The sequence below is a fragment of the Ornithorhynchus anatinus genome, chromosome 9 (assembly GCF_004115215.2).
Source record: "Ornithorhynchus anatinus isolate Pmale09 chromosome 9, mOrnAna1.pri.v4, whole genome shotgun sequence".
Classification (NCBI taxonomy): domain Eukaryota; kingdom Metazoa; phylum Chordata; class Mammalia; order Monotremata; family Ornithorhynchidae; genus Ornithorhynchus; species Ornithorhynchus anatinus.
The window spans coordinates 18,779,801-18,800,238 of record NC_041736.1 but is presented as its reverse complement, the minus strand read 5'-3'; the positions used below and the strand labels follow the sequence as shown (position 1 = coordinate 18,800,238).

Here is a 20,438-nt window from a genome sequence, read left to right as displayed (position 1 = left end):
TAAATTACACTGCTTCTCGAGATCACTGCTGTTCAGTAAGAACAGCCCTGGCCTTTAGCCTGATCTCTCTAGCTCTGGGTCTGTTGGCCCTGCTGATATACACAGTTAGCTGTTTGGGTATTTGTCATCTCTGATCACTGGAATTCTAGGTGCCTTAGCTTTGGGAATGAGCACAATAAGGACCCCTCCACTGACACAGGTTTGACCAGCAGCAGCTGGGACCACCCTATCGGCTCAGATTCTGAAGTCTCGGTCTCTTCTGTGGCCCGAGGCTTCAAAATGTTTGACTCCTAGGAGACCCACTGAGAAGAGGTTAGTTGGCCCTACCTCCGTCTCTGTGGGCTCTTAGGCCACTAGGTCGAAGGAGAACTTCCAGATCCCGTTTCCAGAGCATCCAGGGGCAGCTACATCCCCTCATTGTAGGGACAGGCTAAAAAGAGTTGAGTCTGTCTCGAGGGAGATCTTATTTTCAGGAGAAAATTTGGGACTCTCTATAAGAAAAATAAGTAGAAACTTTGAGATCACAAACGTGTTTGATGATATAGGAGGAGAACCAGGATGATAAGCCCAACATATCATTAGTAATAATTATGTTTATTAGGCACTTACTCTGTGTTGAACTCTAGGGCAGAAAAAGATAAGTCAGATTGGACAGTATCTTTTCCACACAGAACTCACACTACAAGAGGGAGAGAAGGTGTCATTCGATGTCTGACGGAACTAAGGCACAGAGAAGTTAAACGACTCATTCAGGGTCACACCCAGGGCAGTGGTAGAGCAGGGTCTGGAACCTGGGACTCCTGAACTAGTACTCCTTACTTCAAAGGTAAGAAAGAAAAGATGGACTACATTTCCCCACTCCTGGAGAAAAAAGTTTTGATCCACCCATGAACCCTGCCACATCTTTCTTTGTTTGGGAATTATCTGACCTCTTCCAATGCAGATTGAGGACCTTGTTTATCCTGCCCCTTTGATGAAGACAGACAGGGAGCTGGCCTACTTTGGACTGCCAGATGCCTCTTTCCTACTCTCACACTGGGGTGAGAGGCCAGATATGACTCAGACTTTTCCCACAAGCCCAGGGTCAGAATCCAGGGAAGAAAACTACTTAACGGTCCCACATTTTCCCCACCGTTTCCATCAGGTCAGGGACATTCTTTCTGGCCACGTGGCTGTAGCCACTACATCTGCACTGGCAGTTCCGCTTTCCCTAGCCCAGCTGCTCACTACAGGACTTGGCTAGAACAGTCAGCTGATCCTGGTAATCCAGGGAGTAGATGACTACCGATATTTTTCCTTGATCATAACAGGGGAGTGCCTGATTCTAAGCCTTTGAGAATAGCCAAATTGAAGAAAGGTCCAACATCGGAGGAATGGCTGCCGGGGAAGCAGAAGTGGACAGTTTTTGCAGCTCTATGGCAGTTGGCTATTTTCCACGTCTTTGGAAGCTGGTTAAAGCATGTGTGAAATGCCCAAAGCATTTTTAGGTTAGACTTTCAAAGACCTGAAACTTTTTAACTGCAGGATAGATGGTTTCAGTGTTTTCCAAGCTCTTAGTACTGAACTCTGCACATAGAAGTTGCTCAGTAGATACATCTTATTTCTGAAAGTCCTAGATTGGGCCTATCTATAGCATTCAGGATCATGGCAGAGGTGGCCGAGCAAGGGGCCGATAAGAGCAGGTTAGACTAATGTCAGAGAAATCGCAATAGACACCACTTTCCCTGACCTGCCTGTCTGTATGTGAGGGCCTTTCTTTTTCTCTGTATGTGGACATCTTTCTCTTTACTGTCTCCCTTTACTTTCATTTAATTGTATTTATTGAGTGCTTACTGTGCGCAGAGTACTGTACTAAGTGCTTGGGAGAGTACAATAAAACAAACAGACGTATTTTCTACCCACAACAAGTTTACCATCTTTTTTCTAGGATGCAGTCAAATACTTAGTACCCAAACAATCCAGATTTCTCTGGACTCTGGATCTTCTCCAGCCTTCTAAAAACTGATTTAAATGATGACACCAAAAAGAATGTTTTGAAGTGTAACTTTATATGAATGACTCTGAGGCTATAAAACTTTTTCTTTAAAAAAGATGGATGAACTAGAGGGGAATGCAATTTGAAATCTATTTCTTGGTGTGACAGGCAAAATGTGTGCAACTATGAATCGGAAACATGCTGGCTTGAAAATTTGTGGTCACCTAGGTATCTTAGCAACCTAACTTACTTGGGAAGATGGAGGCTGAATTCAGAACATTTGCTGTGCCAAGAGAACAGGTGTCACCTGGATTACAAAGGAGATTTAGGACTAATGAACTGCAGTTTTCAGTTCCAGAGAATGTTGAATCACTCTGATTTAAATGAATGTGTTTAGTCAAGAAAGACTAATCTTGGGGAAATCAGGTGAACTTTGAGGATGAGATCTGATCAAGAAATAAGGGCATCAGGTAATGAAGTTCTTTAGAAAATGTTAGAAAAAGGAAATTTTCATTTCCTGTCCTTTTCCCTTATGTACTAAAGGTCAGTTCTCTACTGGAAACTGCACAAGACAGAATTATTTTCATTAGAGAAGCAGCATGGCCTAGTGGAAGGAGCATGAGACTGGGAGTCAGAAGACTTGGGGTTCTATTCCCGTTTCTGCCAATTTCCTACTTGGTGACCTTGAGCAAGTCACTTTACTTCTTTGTGTCTGCATTGCCTCATCTGTAAAATGGGGGTTAAATACCTGTTCTCCTTCCTACTTAGATTGTGAGCCCCCGGAGGACAGGGATTATCTTGTATCTACCCTGGTGCTGAGACTAGTGCTTGACAAATACCAAATACATACCATTACCCCTGCTTAATTTTGTAAGTAGAGAATGAAGGTATTAAATAAAGTCTGCAGAAAATTCCTTGTGTTTTGTTTAGTTGTAGAAAAATTTTATAAGTTGGGTTTTTCATAACATCTGTCCCTTTTTAGAAATTTTAGATTGTGGCAGAGATAATCTAATTTACTAATTCAGGGTAGGTCTGAATTTCAAAGTATCTCAGAACTGAACAACATTAATACAGTTCTCGATGTAAGGTTGTTGTGGACAGGGAATATGTCTACCAACTCTGTACTCTCCTAGGCACTTAATAAGTGCTCTGAACATAGTACATGCTCAATTAATACTGTTGATTGATTAATGGAAATAACTTGGCATTTGATACTGCTTTTAACAGACTGATGGTAGCATGAGAAATTACTGTTCACACAGTTACTATTTTCAGTAGGATTAGTGGTTTACAAGTGAATTTTTTAAAAATCTGAAAGGAGAACTATTAGTCTCCTGAGAATGGGATATGTAGGAAGGGTTTTGAGTCCAAGTCAATGAGAGTAGTTCCCTCATTGATGAGGATGTGATTTGTTTTTACTGATACTCCCTTGATATTTGTTCCAGCATGGTTATTTTCCCCACACCTTTTAGATTGCAAGTTCGCTATGGGTCAGGGACAGTGTTGGATTCAAAATTATCGTACCTGTCCCTAGCATTTAGAACAGTACTTGTCCAAACCACTTAACGCGTAAATTACAAAGACAGTGGTGATGATTCACTTCTTCAGTGTACCTGATAGAAATTCTTGACTTTATATTTGCCAGTCTTGGGTACTACCTTAATATGTAAGGTGCTTTTAAGTCTTTCTAGAATCATTCGTGGAACTGTAATGGAGTCAGCAGGAGATGGACTATTTTTACACCGGATTCACAGAGTTGGAATGTCCTACCAGACCCAAGCTAGGTCACTTAGTAATGAAAGCATTTGACCAGAATGTTAACAAGAGTGTGGGCAGCCTTCTTCTCTTCCTCCTCCTCCTGCTGCTGCTCCTCCTCCTCCTCCTTGAGCTCACTGCAGGGGCTTGGAAAGAGAACTCCATGGCAACCACTCATCCCTCTATCCAGGGGAGATGACACTGCAGACACACTCTCTGTAATATATCAACTCTAATAAGGAGGGAATAGAAATTCTTTCACTCAACTTTTTGGAAAGGGAGAGAAACCAGGTCTGAGCCCAGCCCTGGGAGCACTCTGATTATCCAGAGATTTCACTGCTTGGTGAAGAATCCCCTTGTGAATTTGGGGGTTTCCTTTGGGTAGCAGAGTGAATCCCTCAGTCTACCATGGACATATTATTCGCCTTCCAGTTGAGGATGCAGAGATTTTCTCATCCATTCTGTGGAGAAGGTGTCCCTCCCAGTGCCAGTATCCTGCTGCTGCTTGCTCTCATTGCCTTCCTCCAGGTTAGGCAGCCAGTCAATTAGCAAGAGTTGTTTGTTTTTTTTTAGTGGGTAGGCTATCCTAGGTGTTTGGGCAGGAGCTGAATCACCTTAAGGGTAGCTGAGAGATTACCCTAAGGAATTAGGTTGCCATTGGAGGTCCTGGTAGCCTCAACCCTAGTGGTTATGCCTATGAAAGTCTGGTTGTTTTGAGAGATGTTCAAGATTAGAGCACATATTAATTATGTTCCAGGCACTGTACCAAGTGCCAGAGTGGAAATCGGGTCAAACACAATCCCTGTCCCACATGGGACTCTCAGTCCTAATGCCCATTTTGCAGATGAGGTCACTGAGGCACAGAGAAGTGAGGTGTCTTGCCCAAGGTCACAAAGCAGACAAGTAGGGGATCCGGGATTAGAACCCAGGTCTTTCTGACTCCCAGGCCCGTGCTTCATCCACTAGGCCACACTGCTTCTCAGTACAGATTCTACCCAGTTTGGGGCCTGGAACACAATCCCTGGGAGTTGTAGTTCCTGACCTCTGCGTTCTTGGAGACCCAAAGTCTTTAAGCTACCCCGAATCTTGCTCTCGTGTTCTCCATGATACTGGGGAGACAGAATTCTAAACCCAGAATTCTTGGCCCAAGAACCGTAAGCTAAATTGAGCCTTGGCATCTTCAGTCAGGTGAGCTAAAGTTAGCAAGTCCATTAGAGAATGGATGTGGCCCCTGTTTTCAAGGAGCATTAATTTTGTAAAGAAGATAAAGTGGTCACACATACAGCCCATATAATTAAGTACCAGTAAAAGCCTGTAGAATAAGTATGTCTCTTTTTTTAAAGGAGGGATCTGGAGCAATACACTATAATAGGGAAAGCTTCTTGAAGGAAGGGGACTTGGACCTGCATCTTAAAGGAGGTCAAAGTTGTGTTCCAGTAAGCAGGAGGGGGTAACTTATTTCATTCCGTTGGCTAGTCTGGGCCAAAGTTAAGACGAGGGAAGTAATGGATTTATTTTTCAAGGCAACAGGTAATAGAGTGATAGAGTCAAAGTGATGTGAATGTTGGGGAAATGCTCTCAACTCCTATATAGGCAACAACGTGGAGCGGATTTGAGACTGTATAGCAAACAAGGAAGAATTCCTACAATTTCACCACACCCTGGCATTGGAGATATAAAAAATGGTTCTGTTTGAATGATGCTGCAGAGAAGAAAGGGGTTAGATTTTGTAGCCAATGATTTACAAGTCAAAGCCTGGAGCACAGATGGGGGAAAGAGCCTGATGTCGTTGGATCAGACTCAGAATCAAGGATTCTCAGTTAATCTCTCAGGTTAGCTGTAACCTCAACTAGTCTTCAATTGGACTTCGGATTCTGATGCTAATGACACCCTCAGTGACATGCCAGGAGAGTGTGATCTCTACCCCTTTCATTCTTCGGTGGGTGCACCATTGATGGAGAATTGGAATCCAGAGCAGTTGATGGCTCATTGTCAATTTGGGAGGTTAAGGGGTAAATTTCGAGTGGCATCATTCGGGGTTTGGTCCTGAGATTAATTTTATTTGATAATTTTATGGGTAAATTGGGCATAAGAATCATAAATATGCACCTCAGATGTGCAGAAGAGCACTAAATTGGGCAGAGTTGCCAAGCAAGGAGGATAATAAAATTCACAGTGACCTAAAAAGTGTTTCTACAAAATAGGGTGCAGTTAAAAGGGGACAAGGGCAAAGTAGTTTGCTTGTAGTCAGGAAACAAAAACACGTAGCCAGGATGGGGAAGTTCTGGTGAGGTACAGATGCAACAGAGATGGACTCCGAGTCCTAGGCATCCAGGAGCTAAATACAAATCAGGAATTTGGTCCTGTTGTAGAGAAAAAATCATCATGGCTCTGGGCTATATTAACTGATATAAGATATGAAGCAAGTGTCAGTAAGCATTGTGATGTATCAGCACCAATCAAACCCTCCCTGATGTGTCCAGCTAAGGTAAAACTGTACTTTAAAAATGATATAGGGGTTGAGGAGAGGGTTCAAAGGAGTTTCAAAGAGTTCAAAGGAGAAAATGGTAAAACAGAGGGAAAATAAGTCCTATAATGAAAAGGGTCTGGGAATTGGGTGTTTTAGCCTACAGAGGAAAAGCCTAAGGAGTTGTATTCAAATATATATATAAAGAGATTTTATGGGAAGTGTGCTGTCCAATTATTTTCAGAATCACACAAGAAAAGAAACAGGCTTAAATTAAAGCAGAAGGGAATTTGGTTGGACTGAAAGAAAAACCTCCTCTCCCATCTTGATTTCTTGAGCACCCTCCCACTTAAATGGCTTCAAATGGGGAGGGGAAGAGACGGCTTCCAGTTCTTGTGGTTGGCTTGTCATGGCCCATAGAAAGACAAAGGCTTACCTGGTTGTATTTGCAGATGCCCAACTAATTGTGTCCTGAAGATTAAGAACTCGGTGGAAGGAGAGAATTTGGAATGGAAAATAGACTTGGGAATGAAAAATCGTGAATCAATCTCATAATTATAGGACTCAGCAATACCCTGCTTAAAACAATTAGGAGGGAGTAATCTAAAATGTGAATAATCTGCTTTGTTTTGGTTTAACAAAGACTTAAAAATTGTGGTGACATTGAAACATTTTCACTGTGTGCAAACCCAATTTGCATCAGCTTTTACAACTGGATTTTGCCAGGAATGTTATGTATCCCAAATTACATAATTATTTTCTACAGTGGTCATTCCATATTTCAGTTATAAACCATGGTAATTGTTTACCCATGAGACTGGAATGGCTTTCCATCCTGTCAGTGTTGAATGCCGGTTTGGTGGATTTAATGGGCAGCTTAATTACCTGTCCTTGAAGACAGTTTAATTTGTTGCTCAGGAGACCACTCTCAACCAATTAATTGATTTTGAAGGAGGTTTTTGTTGATTTGTTTTTATTTAAGAAATGGGGAAATACAGTGTAGGAAGAAATAAGGTACATATTAGGCCTTTTCTTTTTTTAAAAAAAAGTAACGGTATTCACTAAGTATTAGCTATTTTCTAGGCAAGGTAGGTACTAAGTACTAGGGTAGATACAAGCAAATCAGGTTGGGCACAGTCACTGTCCCATGTGGGGTTTACAATCCTAATCCCCATTTTACAGATGAGACAACTGAGGCACAGAGAAGTCAAGTGACTTGGCTAAGGTCACACAGTAGACAAGTGGCAGAGCCAGGATTATTGCCCAGTTCCTCTGACTCCCAAGCTTGTGCTTTTTCCATTAGACTACGCTACTTCTCATGAACAGATAGCAACTGCAGCCTGAAATGAAAGGGCTTGTGCCCTGAATCAAGGGGCAGAATTTCAATTAATGAGATGAACATTATCACCATAACATGTTGTCAGAATCCCAGAAATAAAACTGCTGCTGCCTCCAGCCAGCTACCCTATTTTTGTTTTCCTCACTTCTTTACAAGTTTGAAGTGTCAGGCTTACCACTGAATTTTGGGCTGTTCATTTTCTACGGTAAATACTTGCCTCAGGGCTTGTAGCAACTGTTTTTGTTAGGTTGATTGCTCTCTCCAGGGATAACAATTCCATGTGGGCAAGGGAGTCCATCGCCCTTATGGGATCATTGCTGTGGTGGCAAAGCTATCAGTGTAGAGAAGTGGAGAAGTGCACAGGCCTGGGAGTTCTGGGTTCAGTTCTGGGAGGAGCTGGGTTCTAATCCCACCTCTGTCACTTACCTGTTGTCTGTGCTTCAGTTTCCTCATCTATAAAATCGGGATTCCCCTCGCCCACTTAATCTATGAGCCCCTTGTGGGATAGGTATCTTGCATCTAAGCCAGTGCGTAGTATAGTGCTCGACACATATTAAGCATTTAACAAATATCACAATGATTATTATTTCCAGTTTTTAAGGCAGCGCTATGCGACCCGGTTGGCTGATCAAGCGTTGCCATCTTCTCGCACTGCCAATTTGAGGTACTGTTGCCCAGGCTCAACTAGGCCATTCTGGGGTAGGCCATTCCTCCTGCTGCCACCCACCCTGGCAACTGCCTGGATTTGTGGATGCCCAAATATTTTTACAGAAAGTACATTTTCTCCTCCAAGAGGCCTTCCCTGACTAAGCCCTCCTTTCCTCTTCTCCCACTCCCTTCTGCATCACCTGACTGGTTCCCTTTATTCGTCCCCATCCCAGCCCCACAGCACTTAAGTACATGTCTGTAATTTACTTATTTATATTAACATCTGTTTCCCTGCTAGACTGTAAGCTTGTTGTGGGCAGGGAATGTCTCACTTATATTGTACTCTTCCAAGTGCTTAGTACAGTGCTCTTCACACAATAAGTGCTAAATAAATATGATTGACTCCACCAATTTTAACTCATTTTTATAGACTATCCCTAAATTTCAAAAGAGCTGGCAATCCTGCCCCCCCCCCTCTTCCTGGGGTTGTCCTTCTTGGACCCTAGAAATTCCTTGGAGACTATACTCAGACCAGTAGCAGGTGGGGGCAGACAGAGGTATTGGAAAAGGAAAATCCTTGAGCTGGTCCCTGCCGAGTGAGTTTTCTGGGACAGGCTCAGAGGCAATTGCATGCTTGTCCAGGGACAGACCCAAAGCTCCACTTGTTGCAACTACACAATGCTTTGAGTGTCAGGGTTGCCTTAAATGGCATCGGGGCTAAAATAAAACTCTCTACTGAAAAATTAAATAGCTAAGCCCCCTTGTCTGGAGTAGCCCCAGTAAGAAGTGGATGTGGAACACTTCTGCTTGCAAACTATAAATGAGTATTGGGGCATAATGGAATTGGAAATGGATTCTGGCCCAATCACTGGTATTTAGTGAGCACTTACTGTGGGCAGAGAACTGTACTATGCATTTGGGACTACAACAGAGTTGGTAGGTACATTCCATGCCCACAGTGAGCTTACAGTCCAGAGCTTACAGTCAATCAGTGGTATTTACTAAGCTGTTACTGTATGCGGAGCACTCTACTTTGGGTGAGTACAGTATACCAGAGGAACCGTAGTAGTAGTAAATCGTTCACTATTTGGAGAGATTCATCTGAAGGGACTCAGAAAGTCACTGATTTGTATCCCTTGTGGTTCCTTCAGTTCCCAGTAGCTTTCCTATAGACTGAAGGCCTTCCCAATGCCTGCTGGAAAGTCTAGCCTGAAGTTGGAACTATAACCTGGACTCTGGAGTTGTTACTTCCACATCTACAAATGACCCTCTGAGTTTTCAGTGGATTTGTCTTCACTCTGAAGACATTTTGTGTGATTCAAGGATCATCAGGGCTGTGGAAGAAAGGCGAGAGGAGGGTAAATATAACAATTTGAAGTTTTTAGACACAAATACTAATTTGAGCATTATATTCCCCTCAAGGAAATTTGGGAGCGACAGAAGAGAGGAGCCAAAACACTTTACAATCCAGTAAATCAATGGAAGTCACTTCAGCTTGCACTAACCCCACACATGAAACATAGTTATAGAATCTGTGATGGGTTAGCAACTGTTTTTATCTCTTGATTGAACTGAAATGCATTTTGTGCTCAGACCTCCTAGAATATAAAATTTGCAATAAATTGTAATGTGTAATCTGGAGTTTATTTCAAAATAAGGTTGTTTAAATTCCACAATCACAGTGTAACCTTAGAATCAAAATGTGTTACCTTAAGAAACTGTTTACCAATTGTAGACCTTTTCCGAAGCATTCTACTGTGAGGAGTAACCTTTTCCTGTCTTGAGGTTTTACATCTGCTTGGGCATGTTTCTTCCATCATTTGCTAAATTTAACATGCTTAAACCAGGAGTTGTTTCTTATTAATGTAAGTTTAAAATGTAATTGAAAATAAATTGGTCTTTTAGAGAAGGAAGCGAGAAAATTGGCGTCTAAAAGTAAGCAAATCAAATTAAGACATAAAATCCTGAAGGAACAAAGGAGTTGGGCAGAATTGCCAGTTAGTAAGAAATGTATAGTGGTGCAAGGAAGTAGTTCTCATTCTTTGTAATATTGCAGGTCCATTAAATGACCAGATTATCTCAGGCCACACTGGGACTTAGGGCTTCTAGGAATCTGCCCAGAAGAAGGAAGGTAGGATTAAAAAGACAGGGAAGAGAGATCAAAAGGGAAACAAGGGAAATTCATGTGATTTTCAGCTGGCCTGTCCCCTGTCCAGTTTGTTTGGTCCAGAAACCTTTATGTGTAGTTTTGGGGTTTTTTTTTTCCAGTATTCAGGGCATATTCTGTCAAAGACCCTTTTTGGATGTGTATTTTTGATGTCCTTGCTTGCGCTTCGAGAGCTGTTCACATCTTATTGGTTTTGAAACAAAAAACTTATATCAGGGATGTACATAAATATAAACATTATCATTCCCACTAATTCTCATTTTTGATATCTTTAATAATTAAAGTGAGAATGCGATGGTCAACCAAGAGCTTCCAAGAATTCTTTAATGCTGTCTGGACTGTAAGCTAAGTCTACCTCTAGACTGTAAGCTTGGTGTGGGCAGGGAACATGTCCACCAACTATATGTTGTACTCTTCCGAGCATTTAGTATAGTGCTATGCACACCGTAAGCACTGAATAAGTCTGATTGATTGTGGTCAGTGGCCACTCTAACAGGGAGAGAGCATGAGATGGAGGAGGAAGAGATAAAAAGAAATTTTAAAAAGCAGCATGGCCTAGTGAGAAGAACATGGGCCAGGGAGTCAGGAGACCTGGTTTTTCATCCCACCTCTGCCATTTGCCTGCTGTGAGACCTTGGGAATTCCTTGTGCCTCAGTTTTCTGCAAAATGTGAGACAGGAACGGTGTCCAGTCTGATAATAATGATATATGTTAAGTGCTTACTATGTGCCAAGCACTGTTCTAAGCACTGGGGTAGATACAAGGTAATCAGGTTATCCCATGTGGGGCTCACAGTCTTAATCCTCATTTTACAGATGAGGTAACTGAGGCCCAGAGAAGTGAAGTGACTTGCCCAAAATCACACATCTGACAAGTGGCAGAGCCAGGATTAGAACCCATAACCTCTGACTCTGACAACATAAGGGAAGGAAGGAGAGTGAGAGACAAAGGGCCGGGAAGATAGAGGCTGTGCTGCTCTTTAGGCATTTCACTGCCCAAAGCGAGCAAGAAAATCGGGGCTGGGGCGGCCAGCATGTGCTAAAGGGAGGAGAGTGTTAAAGAACAGTACTAGCTGCTGCTCCCGGAGTTCTGCTCCTTATCTGTCCCCTCCCAAGAATGAAGCCTGGATGCTTTGGTGGTAATACTAATAGTTATGGTATTTGTTAAGTGCTGACTTTGGGCCAAGCACTGTTCTAAGTGCTGGGATAGATAGAAGGTTGTCTTACGTGGGGCTCACGGTTTTAATTCCCATTTTACAGGTGAGGTAACTGAGGCCCAGAGAAGTGAAGTGACTTGCCCAAGGTCACACAGCAGACAAGTGGCGGAGCCCGGATAAGAATCCGTGACCCTCTCAGGCCCATGCTCTGTCCACTACGACATGCTGCTTCTTTAGGTACTGGAGTTGTAGGACTCCTCTTTTTCCTTCCCCTCAGCCATGCATCTTGAGCTGCCACCCTACTGCTACATGCTGGACCCCACCACCACAGAAGGGGTGGGGAGGAGGCAGATGGGGTAAATGGACCGTGCAAAAAACCCTCTGCCCATTGACTGCAGCAGAGTGGCAAGAATCAGGACCGGAGGAAGCAGGGAGAAAGGGCATAAGGAGGAAGCAAGGAGACAGGGCATAAGCAAAGCCATCTCCCTGGTTCCCGTGCACATCACTGGCAGGAAATCCTGTTCCCCAAGCACTTCTAGGGATACACTCCTCCTCCAGTTCATTGGCACCTGGGCTACTTGTCTGACATCCTCAGGACAGGAGTGTCACCTATGCTCGTGTTCTCTAGCTCCAGGCCCCACTCCACCTTGGAAATGGCTCTAGGAGAAGAGAATGCAGAGGCCACCACTTCCTCCTCAAGCTCCCATCCCTCCTTTCTCAGGCTGGTGGGAATCAAGAGCAGGAATTCCACTAAGGGCGTGGCCAGGGTTGCTCTTCTCACTTCCTGCTGTAAATTACTTCTTCTGTCAAATCTACCTTGTCCCCAATTCCTTGTAATCCTCCCTCCTTTCCCCATGGCCAATGCATGATGGTCCTGAAGGAGCAGATGGAAAGATGACTGTTGGTGGGAATGTTGGGAATGATCTTTGTTGTTACCCTAATGAGACTACTCCTTGCTGCTTAAGCAGTATACTTGTATTTGACTCCCAGGAACCAATGTCTCAGTCTTCAGGTCAGCAGCCGCTGTCTCAAAATATAATTCAGGGAACTAGTATGAGGGGCCGGGTAACATGTTTCCGGCCAGAAAGTAAAGCCGCAATGAACCTTTAAGTATTATGAAATTTACTAAGTGCTTACTATATGCTAATCAGTACTGTACTAAGCGCTGGAGTGGGTACAAGCTGATCAGGTTGGACACAGTGCTTGGCTGGAGCCAAGGCTCTCAGGGTTTAGGAATAATATGAATTAGAGAGAGGGAAGCAGAATCATGGGCAAATCTACACAATTTATCCCAGAGCATTAAACATTGGGTTGTGAAGGGTGGTAAGAAAGAATCTGCCATTCAATGCTGCTGGTTGTGTGGTTGGTGCGTGTAACGTAACAAAGGTGATCGTGCTTCTCCTTATTACCCCTGAACTTATGCCTTTCTTTAATAAAGTTGTGCTTTGGTTGCTAAAGTACCTTATTACACACGGATAGATAAGCCTCTCCTTTTTCTAGCAGTGGTGAGTCTTTCAAAAACGTGGACATACATTTCAGCCTGCTCTGCTTTTAAATGGCAAAAGATGCCATTTTGTAATGACGTGTGACTCATTCATTGCTCATTATCTTCCTACTGATATTTTTTCCTTGAGCCAGCAAGAAATTTTTTCACGGGGGGAGGAGGAGGAGGAGAGAGAGAGAGAGAGAGTTGAATACTGTTCTTAAATACTGTTGCTGGTTTCTCATTGGTTAGCTGCTTTCTTAATGTGGCCAGTCTAAATCAGCCTTCTCCGTTAAATCCCTCCTTCCTCTCCACCCCCTCCTTCTGCTAGGCTGAGGTTAGCAGGGTGTCTGTTGCTAGAAACTGATTACATGCAGTATGTGGGCATCTTTCATTCAAAATGGACAGCAGTATATTGAATAGGCAGGAAAGCTTTTAGGAATGCATTATTTGACTCGATCACATGGCTTTTTTGAATGAGTTGATAGGAGATGCTGAGGTTTTTGCATTCTAGAATCGACTTTTTTTTTCCCAGTTCTGAGTCCTAAGTTTTTTTTACAGAAGCTTAAAAATAGCTTAAAGAAGCAAGAAGAATTTGTCTAGTTAAGCCGACCTCGTTTTAAGAAGTGCACCATCACCCACCACTTCCTTGTGATGTTTCTATGCAGCTCCTGCTAGGTTAGGGCGCCGAATTGCTAAAATGCTGGTTTTTATTTGTTAGATTCAGTTCATCGACAGACATAGATCTAATTTTGGCAGTTATTTCTTTTCTGTGAATTCCAAAATGCCATCCAAAGAGTCTTGGTCAGGGAGGAAAGCTTATAGATCTACAGTTCACAAATCCAAACAAGAGAGCCGTCAGCAAGATTTATTGATAGCAGCCTTGGGAATGAAACTGGGCTCTCGAAAGTCATCTGTGACAATTTGGCAACCTCTTAAACTCTTTGCTTATTCGCAGTTGACATCACTCGTTAGAAGAGCAACTCTGAAAGAAAATGAGCAAATTCCAAAGTACGAAAAGGTTCATAATTTCAAGGTAAGACTTTTTTGATCATTTTTAACCCCTTCCTGCAAGAGAAAATGTTTTATCGCTTGTAGGTTAATCGTCGAAGACATAGCTGCTTGGAGAGTTTAAAAGGATGACTAAGCTAAAATATTCCTGCTATTTAAGGAAATGAGGTTTTGATAAAGATTTTCGTTTGAAAAACTAGGGACTGTTATTTATCCAAAATCTTGCACAAGTGCATTTTATGAGCTGCTGCTTTAGAAGGTATTTTTTATTGAATGTCTGTGAATTTCATCATTATGGCTTGAACTGGAAGAGTGAAGCTTTCTGCATTCCAGTTGAGTTTAATTTTTACTGTGGGACAGAGACGACTGTAGACTTTTGTTCGATCTCCAATTAGAAGATTAGATAGATCTTATCTCAGTTCATCTCTGGTAAATAGCTTTGGATATAAGAAGCATGTGCCGTTGCATCTGGATTGAGCAGATGGCCTGCATTTTGCTTAGTTTCTGGCTTTTCTCCGTGTTAATGAATTGACCGTGATGAAAAGAGTATGGATTACCATGGGACTATTCAGGCTGCTGACAGTGGCAGCTACTCTTCATTTTCATGTCATTTGCTTTCACTTTTTTATGAAGCTTTTAGTCATTGTTTTTCTGTTGTTTTTATCCCTTGTTCTGTTCTTCAGTCTCTCTTCCTTCAGAATAATAATAACTGTTTGACTCTGCATGAGCATGGATGTCCATAACTTGATATCAGTCCTGCACCCAAATTCTGCAAACCTACAATAATGTTCACAGCTGTTTAATAGTTACACATGTCACTCTTTTAAGGGGGTTAAACCTCGGTGGTTACATAACTTCATATTGAAAGTAACTGTAGCAGTAATTTTCATGTTTGGAACAAATTATCTTCAGCTTCTGCGGGAAGAAAATTGAACAGTGGTATAAGCTAATGCAACTCTGATCTGCCAGTATGCCTTTCATCGTAATTTGTGTGAGTTAACATTTATTCACTGATAAGACCCTAAAACGTCTGCTGCTGCCATAGTGGAGAAACACTGCACTTAAGAGTTCGCATACATTTGACAAAAAAGATCTAGGCCCTCTTTTTAAGGAGGCATAGCCCCAAAGCTAAGAATTCATGCCTCTCTGAGTTGCACAGATACTGTTCATAGTAAATGCGGCAGTGATTCAGAGGATATAAGTGGCTAGGAATGGAGAGGTATGAGTTTTAATCCCTGGTTGACTGCATTCCTTTTTTTATGTGGCAAGTTACAATAGTTATCTGGAACTGGATTTTCTCATCTGTTTAATGGAGATAACAATGCTAATGGGCCTCATGGCGTTTTAATAAAGGAAGAGTAAAAGAAACTGCAGTGAAAAGCTCTGCACATGTGATAATATGGATTTTTCCCAAGCTGACGTATTTGCCCCGATTTTGAAGCATCGGCAGCTTCTGAAATGCAGCCCCCACAGGCACTCATACTAATCTGCTTTTTCTCCTGAAACTTAAAGCAGAGAACCATCGCTCAACCCTACTCATCGCATACTTTCTCTTCGTTTTCGATGACGAATTTGGTAGCTTTGATCCTCATTGCTCTGAAGCCTAAACTAACTTTTCCCTCAGCTACTTTATTTTAGTTGGCCAGCCATGCTACTTTGTGGTTTTAACTAGAAACCTGGATTTACGTGAGGGAATTCCAAAAGCCAGGAAATGTTAACAAAAACTGAATTATGACTTCACCTCACACTGAAACTTTCTAATTAGTGCAGTGAAGCCTAATTTCACCCATTTGCCTGGTAGCAAGGCACTTTGTTGAGAACATTAACTCTTTCAGACCAGTAAAGGATTGTTTAGTGCATTCCTGCTGACATATTGCATACACATACTGCTGCAATGCACTAAAAAGTCCCCTGGTGATTTGAAAAAGTTAATGTTCCCCCTAAACTGCCTTAGTTATTTCCAGAGATCACTGTAGACCCCGTGAACAGTGGGATCATTAAAATGGAAAACTTCTTCCCTAATTTGGACTGCTTCCTTTTTCATCTTTTAAAAAGAGAGAGGGGTTGGATATCGGAGGCAAGATAAGATGTAGGATGCTCTGAAGTGGGTGGTTGTCAAGGACATTAGTGCATACCTTGTGACTTTTCCTTAAAACAAATGCAGCTTCTCACTGAGAATTTGGACTCGGATGGTTTGGGGGATTGTTTTGGAAATGCTTCTTGAGCTCCAGAAATATTTGTTGATGGGGTTTAGGGCAAGGGGCATCACTAAGCCTCCCAGATTTTCCCATATTAAAGTCAAAAATGAAGGTCACCAGTCACCATTTCAGCCTATGCAGCTAGGTACAAAGTTTTTTTTTAATGTCTCTATTTTTTGAATTCCTGATCATTTTCCACAAGGCTATTAACCCCTGAGTCCTGGCCCTAGGCCATTTTCAGTGTGGACCAGATTGCATTCTGCCTAAGCCACTGCTCCTTGTGGTTTCAGCTAAATCTGGGAGTTTCTTTGAATTGTCCTTTTATGTAATGCTGCTGATTAGTGTTGCAGAATTACCAAGGTCCTTTCCAGGGGCAGAACAGAGGACAAGATGCTTTGCCTATGTAATTTGCATCCTTGATAAAAAAAAAAACAAACAGTTGCCAGGCATCAATATATTTTTGAATCTACCACAACCATCTACATAAAAAGAAAGAAGTAGTTTTACTTTTCACTATGCTTTTACTTTTATTGATATTTTATATCTGACTTCTTTTGGATATGCTGTTAGAATTCTACTGCGCATTTTTTCCTTTTTTGGCCTCTGCTGATTCCAAGAGCTGGTCAGCCCCAAACATATATACAAATCACTGTATCACAGTTCTAGATGGTAAATGGGTTATAAAACATCTATTTAATGCTATCAGCTCTTTAATGATAGGGCTACATGGACTCTGTAAAAACCGTGATTGCTGTTATATAAAAAAGGGTTATCTCACATTTCCACTTGAGTTAATTTGGCATCAGCTCTTCCTACAGAGTTACAGCTCTGTGATTCTTCTCTTCAAAAATTGGCCCCTCTGGAAATCTGTATTCCTTGGGCCTAAGGAATGACGTAGGATGGCAATTTAAAAATCATTGGTACCCTTGAAAAACCTGCAATGATTATGGGAAGCTGAGAACTCATTTAGTGGCTTGGTTGTTTCTATAACTACCTCGCCACATTCTGTAAGAACAGTTACATTTTTCTGCACCACAGAAACCCCACCAAATTTGCTCCATCTATTGGAATTTCTCTTTTCTGTAGAAGTTGACCTAGTGAAGATTTTCTTGTTCAATATATATGTTTGATTCTGACAGTAGTCAATAGGTTATAGGGGCTCTACCATGTTAATAGCAAATAACAATAAGTGGAGAAGACAACCATGATTTAGAACCATCAGTTCTAGTTTAGAACAATCATTTTGGAAATTTGCAGTAATGAGATAATGATGGAATCTCCCATCAGGAATGACATAGGAGCCTCAGAATTGTTCGGTAGGAAGATGCCAAGAGGATGACAGTATGAGACAAGCAAAAGAAGAGGAAGAGACAGAGACAGACGGGGACAGGGGCTGAGCTAGGATAGAATCAGGAATCAAGGAAAGATGGGAACAGAGTGATGTGGATAGAAGAAGGGAGATGGAATGAAAAGGAGGCCGAGACTGATGTGAAGGAAGGGAGAAATGGAGATATCGGTTGGAGCTGGAGACTGCAGAAAGTAGCAACCCTTTCCTCGTGGGCCACCACCACTGCCACTGTCGTGGCCAAAAGTGAGAGTTTAACCACTGCCCCAGTTCCATCCCTGTGCTAAGCTGTGAGGCCATGGCTAAATCAATAGCCTGCTGGATGGGAAGAGGAAAGCAGTGATATACAATTGACCAGCAGTTAGTTCAAAAGTATTTAAAAATAATGACCTTTTCTTGCTACAGCATACTGTAGGTTGTAGTGCCTGGATGAGAATCAGCTCCATGTTCAAATAGTGCCCAGTGACTGGATTCCAATTTGATCCATCTTTGCTACAAAATGAAGACCACTGCAGAATTATGTATTGCAGATGGGAGCTAAAATGTCTTGTGATTGTTCGGCCCAAGTGGACAATTGATGTTGCACCTATGAGAATTGGCACAAAAGGTAGAGTTTTGGTATGAAATTTAAAAATCCAACTGTAGAAATATTCCTATTGGAATTGCTTAGTAGGGAGTACAGTCAGCTCTGGCTACTGGAACAAGACCTTCTGCAAAAGTCACAAGACCTGTGCCCTGGAGATTGAAGTGTAGAAGATCTTTAGGGTGAATATACCTCAGGCAAAAGAAGCAGGGAAGCTCCATCTGCTATTCCTTTAGACCACATGAAGGTAATTGTAAATAAGAAGTCTTTGCAACCCCTCAGAGAGCTAAGAAGCCATCTTCGTTAACCATTCCCGACAATCAGCTCTCTCCATACATCATATTCATCCCGAGTCCCAGGGAATACTGGCTCTGCCAACCTTTCTTCTTGGGAAATCCATTAGGTACTAATTTGCAAAAAATTTGACTCTTAATTAATTTTCAAGGTGACTCACAATCTCTCACCCTTCCACCATCCAAATGCAAAAAAAAAGTTATTTGTTCTGCATCCTTGAATTGTTGCTACGAGTTACTTATTAATAAGTGGTATTTATTGAGGGCTCTCTGTGTGCCAAGCACTCTACTAGGTGTTTGGGAAAAAACAATAGATTGTAGTTGGAAGACTCAATTCCTGTTCACAAGAAGCTCATAGAGTAGTGGGGGACAGGCATTAGAAGATATTACTGATGGGGGAATGGGAGAGTATAATATAAGGATATGTTCAGAAGGGCTGAAGGGCTGGGGCAGGGTGAATATTAAATTCTTAAGGGGTACAGATCCAAGTGCATAAGCAGTGTAGAAGGGAGAGTGAATAGGAAAGCTTAGGGGCTAGTCAGGTAAAACTTCTTGAAGGAGGTGTTATTTTATTAGGACTCTGAAAGTGGGAAAGAGGTAGTCTGTTGGGTGTTAGGGGAGAGCGAGCTCCAGGAGGACATGGACAAGGGATCGGTTGAGAGACAGGCGAGATTGAGGTGCAGGACCTGGGTTGGCATGAGGGGAGCAAAGTGTGTGGGATGAGTTGTGGTGGGAGATCTGTGAGAAATAATGGAGGGGGCAAGCTGATTGACTACCTTCAGGAGTTTCTGTTTGATGCAGAGGCGATGGGCGGCCATCGGAGGTTTTTGAGAAGTGGAGTGTTTGTGGAGAGCAGAACAAGCCGGTGGAGTCATGTTTTTTGGTCCCTTCCTTATTGTTTTCCTAGAACACTCTCTTCTGAAAGCATCTTGATGGAGTAATATGTTTTCCCAAGATTCTTTTTCCAGGCTTTCAGTCAGTGGCAGCTGCTTCGTCCATGTTCTTGCCTTTTGTTCCTAAGCAATTCAGTCCAACCGGGATGGCAGGATCGGTTCCTTCAGTGTATCTGGTGCTGTTGGTTAAGGCACTTCAGCAGTGAATCACTTGGGATTATGCCAATTTCATCTTTTCAAAGAAAAACCCTTGATTAACAACGATGCACATATTTTTCCTCAACTGTCGACCTAATCTAGGTCAGTGAAACTGCAGAATTTCCCCAGCCTGTGATTTCTCCGGACAATAACCTTGTTATGGTCATAGAATGTGTCTGCAAATTTTGTTGTATTGTACTCTCCCAAGCGCTTAGTATGGTGCTCTGCACATAGTAAGTGTTCAGTAAATATCACTGATCGATTAATCTGCTGCATCTCCTCCATCATAGTTGGTTAGCTTGAGGGATAACAATTTTAAGTGGTGAATATAATGAGATTTGATATGAATGAAAAATGAAGTTAAACACTTAGCTAAGAGAATATGTAAAATGGTATCTTGATTGAATGGATTATTCCTGAGTCTATCATGTTTGTTTCATTTTCCCTTAAAGGTTTGCAAATTTCAGTTTAAACTTGAAACCACCACCAAGTAGATACTGAAAATCCAATTCACCTGCATTTGGGAGTGAAAATGTAACTGAATCTAGTCATCAACCTGCATCTTTAGGTCTCAGAAAATAGATATACGTAGAATGGATGAAACACTGAAGTGGAACTAGAGACAAACTTTACCCCTAATTCTGCCATTTAAACATTGGCTGATCTTAGATAATGGGCTTCACTTTCCCAGAAGGAAGAGTAGGTATTTATTGAGTGTGTGAGTGCACATGCGGTGTACTAAGTGTTTGGGAAAGAACAACTGAAGCAAAAGGCATGTACCCTCCCTACAGGGAGTTTCCACTCTAATAAGGGAAAGCAGAGAAAAATATTTACAGTCAGTGGAATGGGAAGAAATAAACTGTTCAGATGATGATACATAGGGGCACTAGTGTTGAGGATACATATACCTGGGCTGGGTTTTAACTG

General features: G+C 42.1%; 1 protein-coding gene across 2 annotated transcripts in view; it reads left to right on the top strand.

Moving 5' to 3' along the window:
- The window catches only part of CHN1 (chimerin 1), a 148,535-nt gene that overhangs the window by 87,970 nt on the left and 40,127 nt on the right, over positions 1-20,438 (top strand). For both annotated transcript variants that reach the window (XM_029072276.2, XM_001514859.4), the window contains one exon: positions 13,949-14,026. In XM_029072276.2, the coding sequence (XP_028928109.1) occupies positions 13,949-14,026 (78 nt within the window). The remainder of the gene's footprint in view (positions 1-13,948; positions 14,027-20,438) is intronic.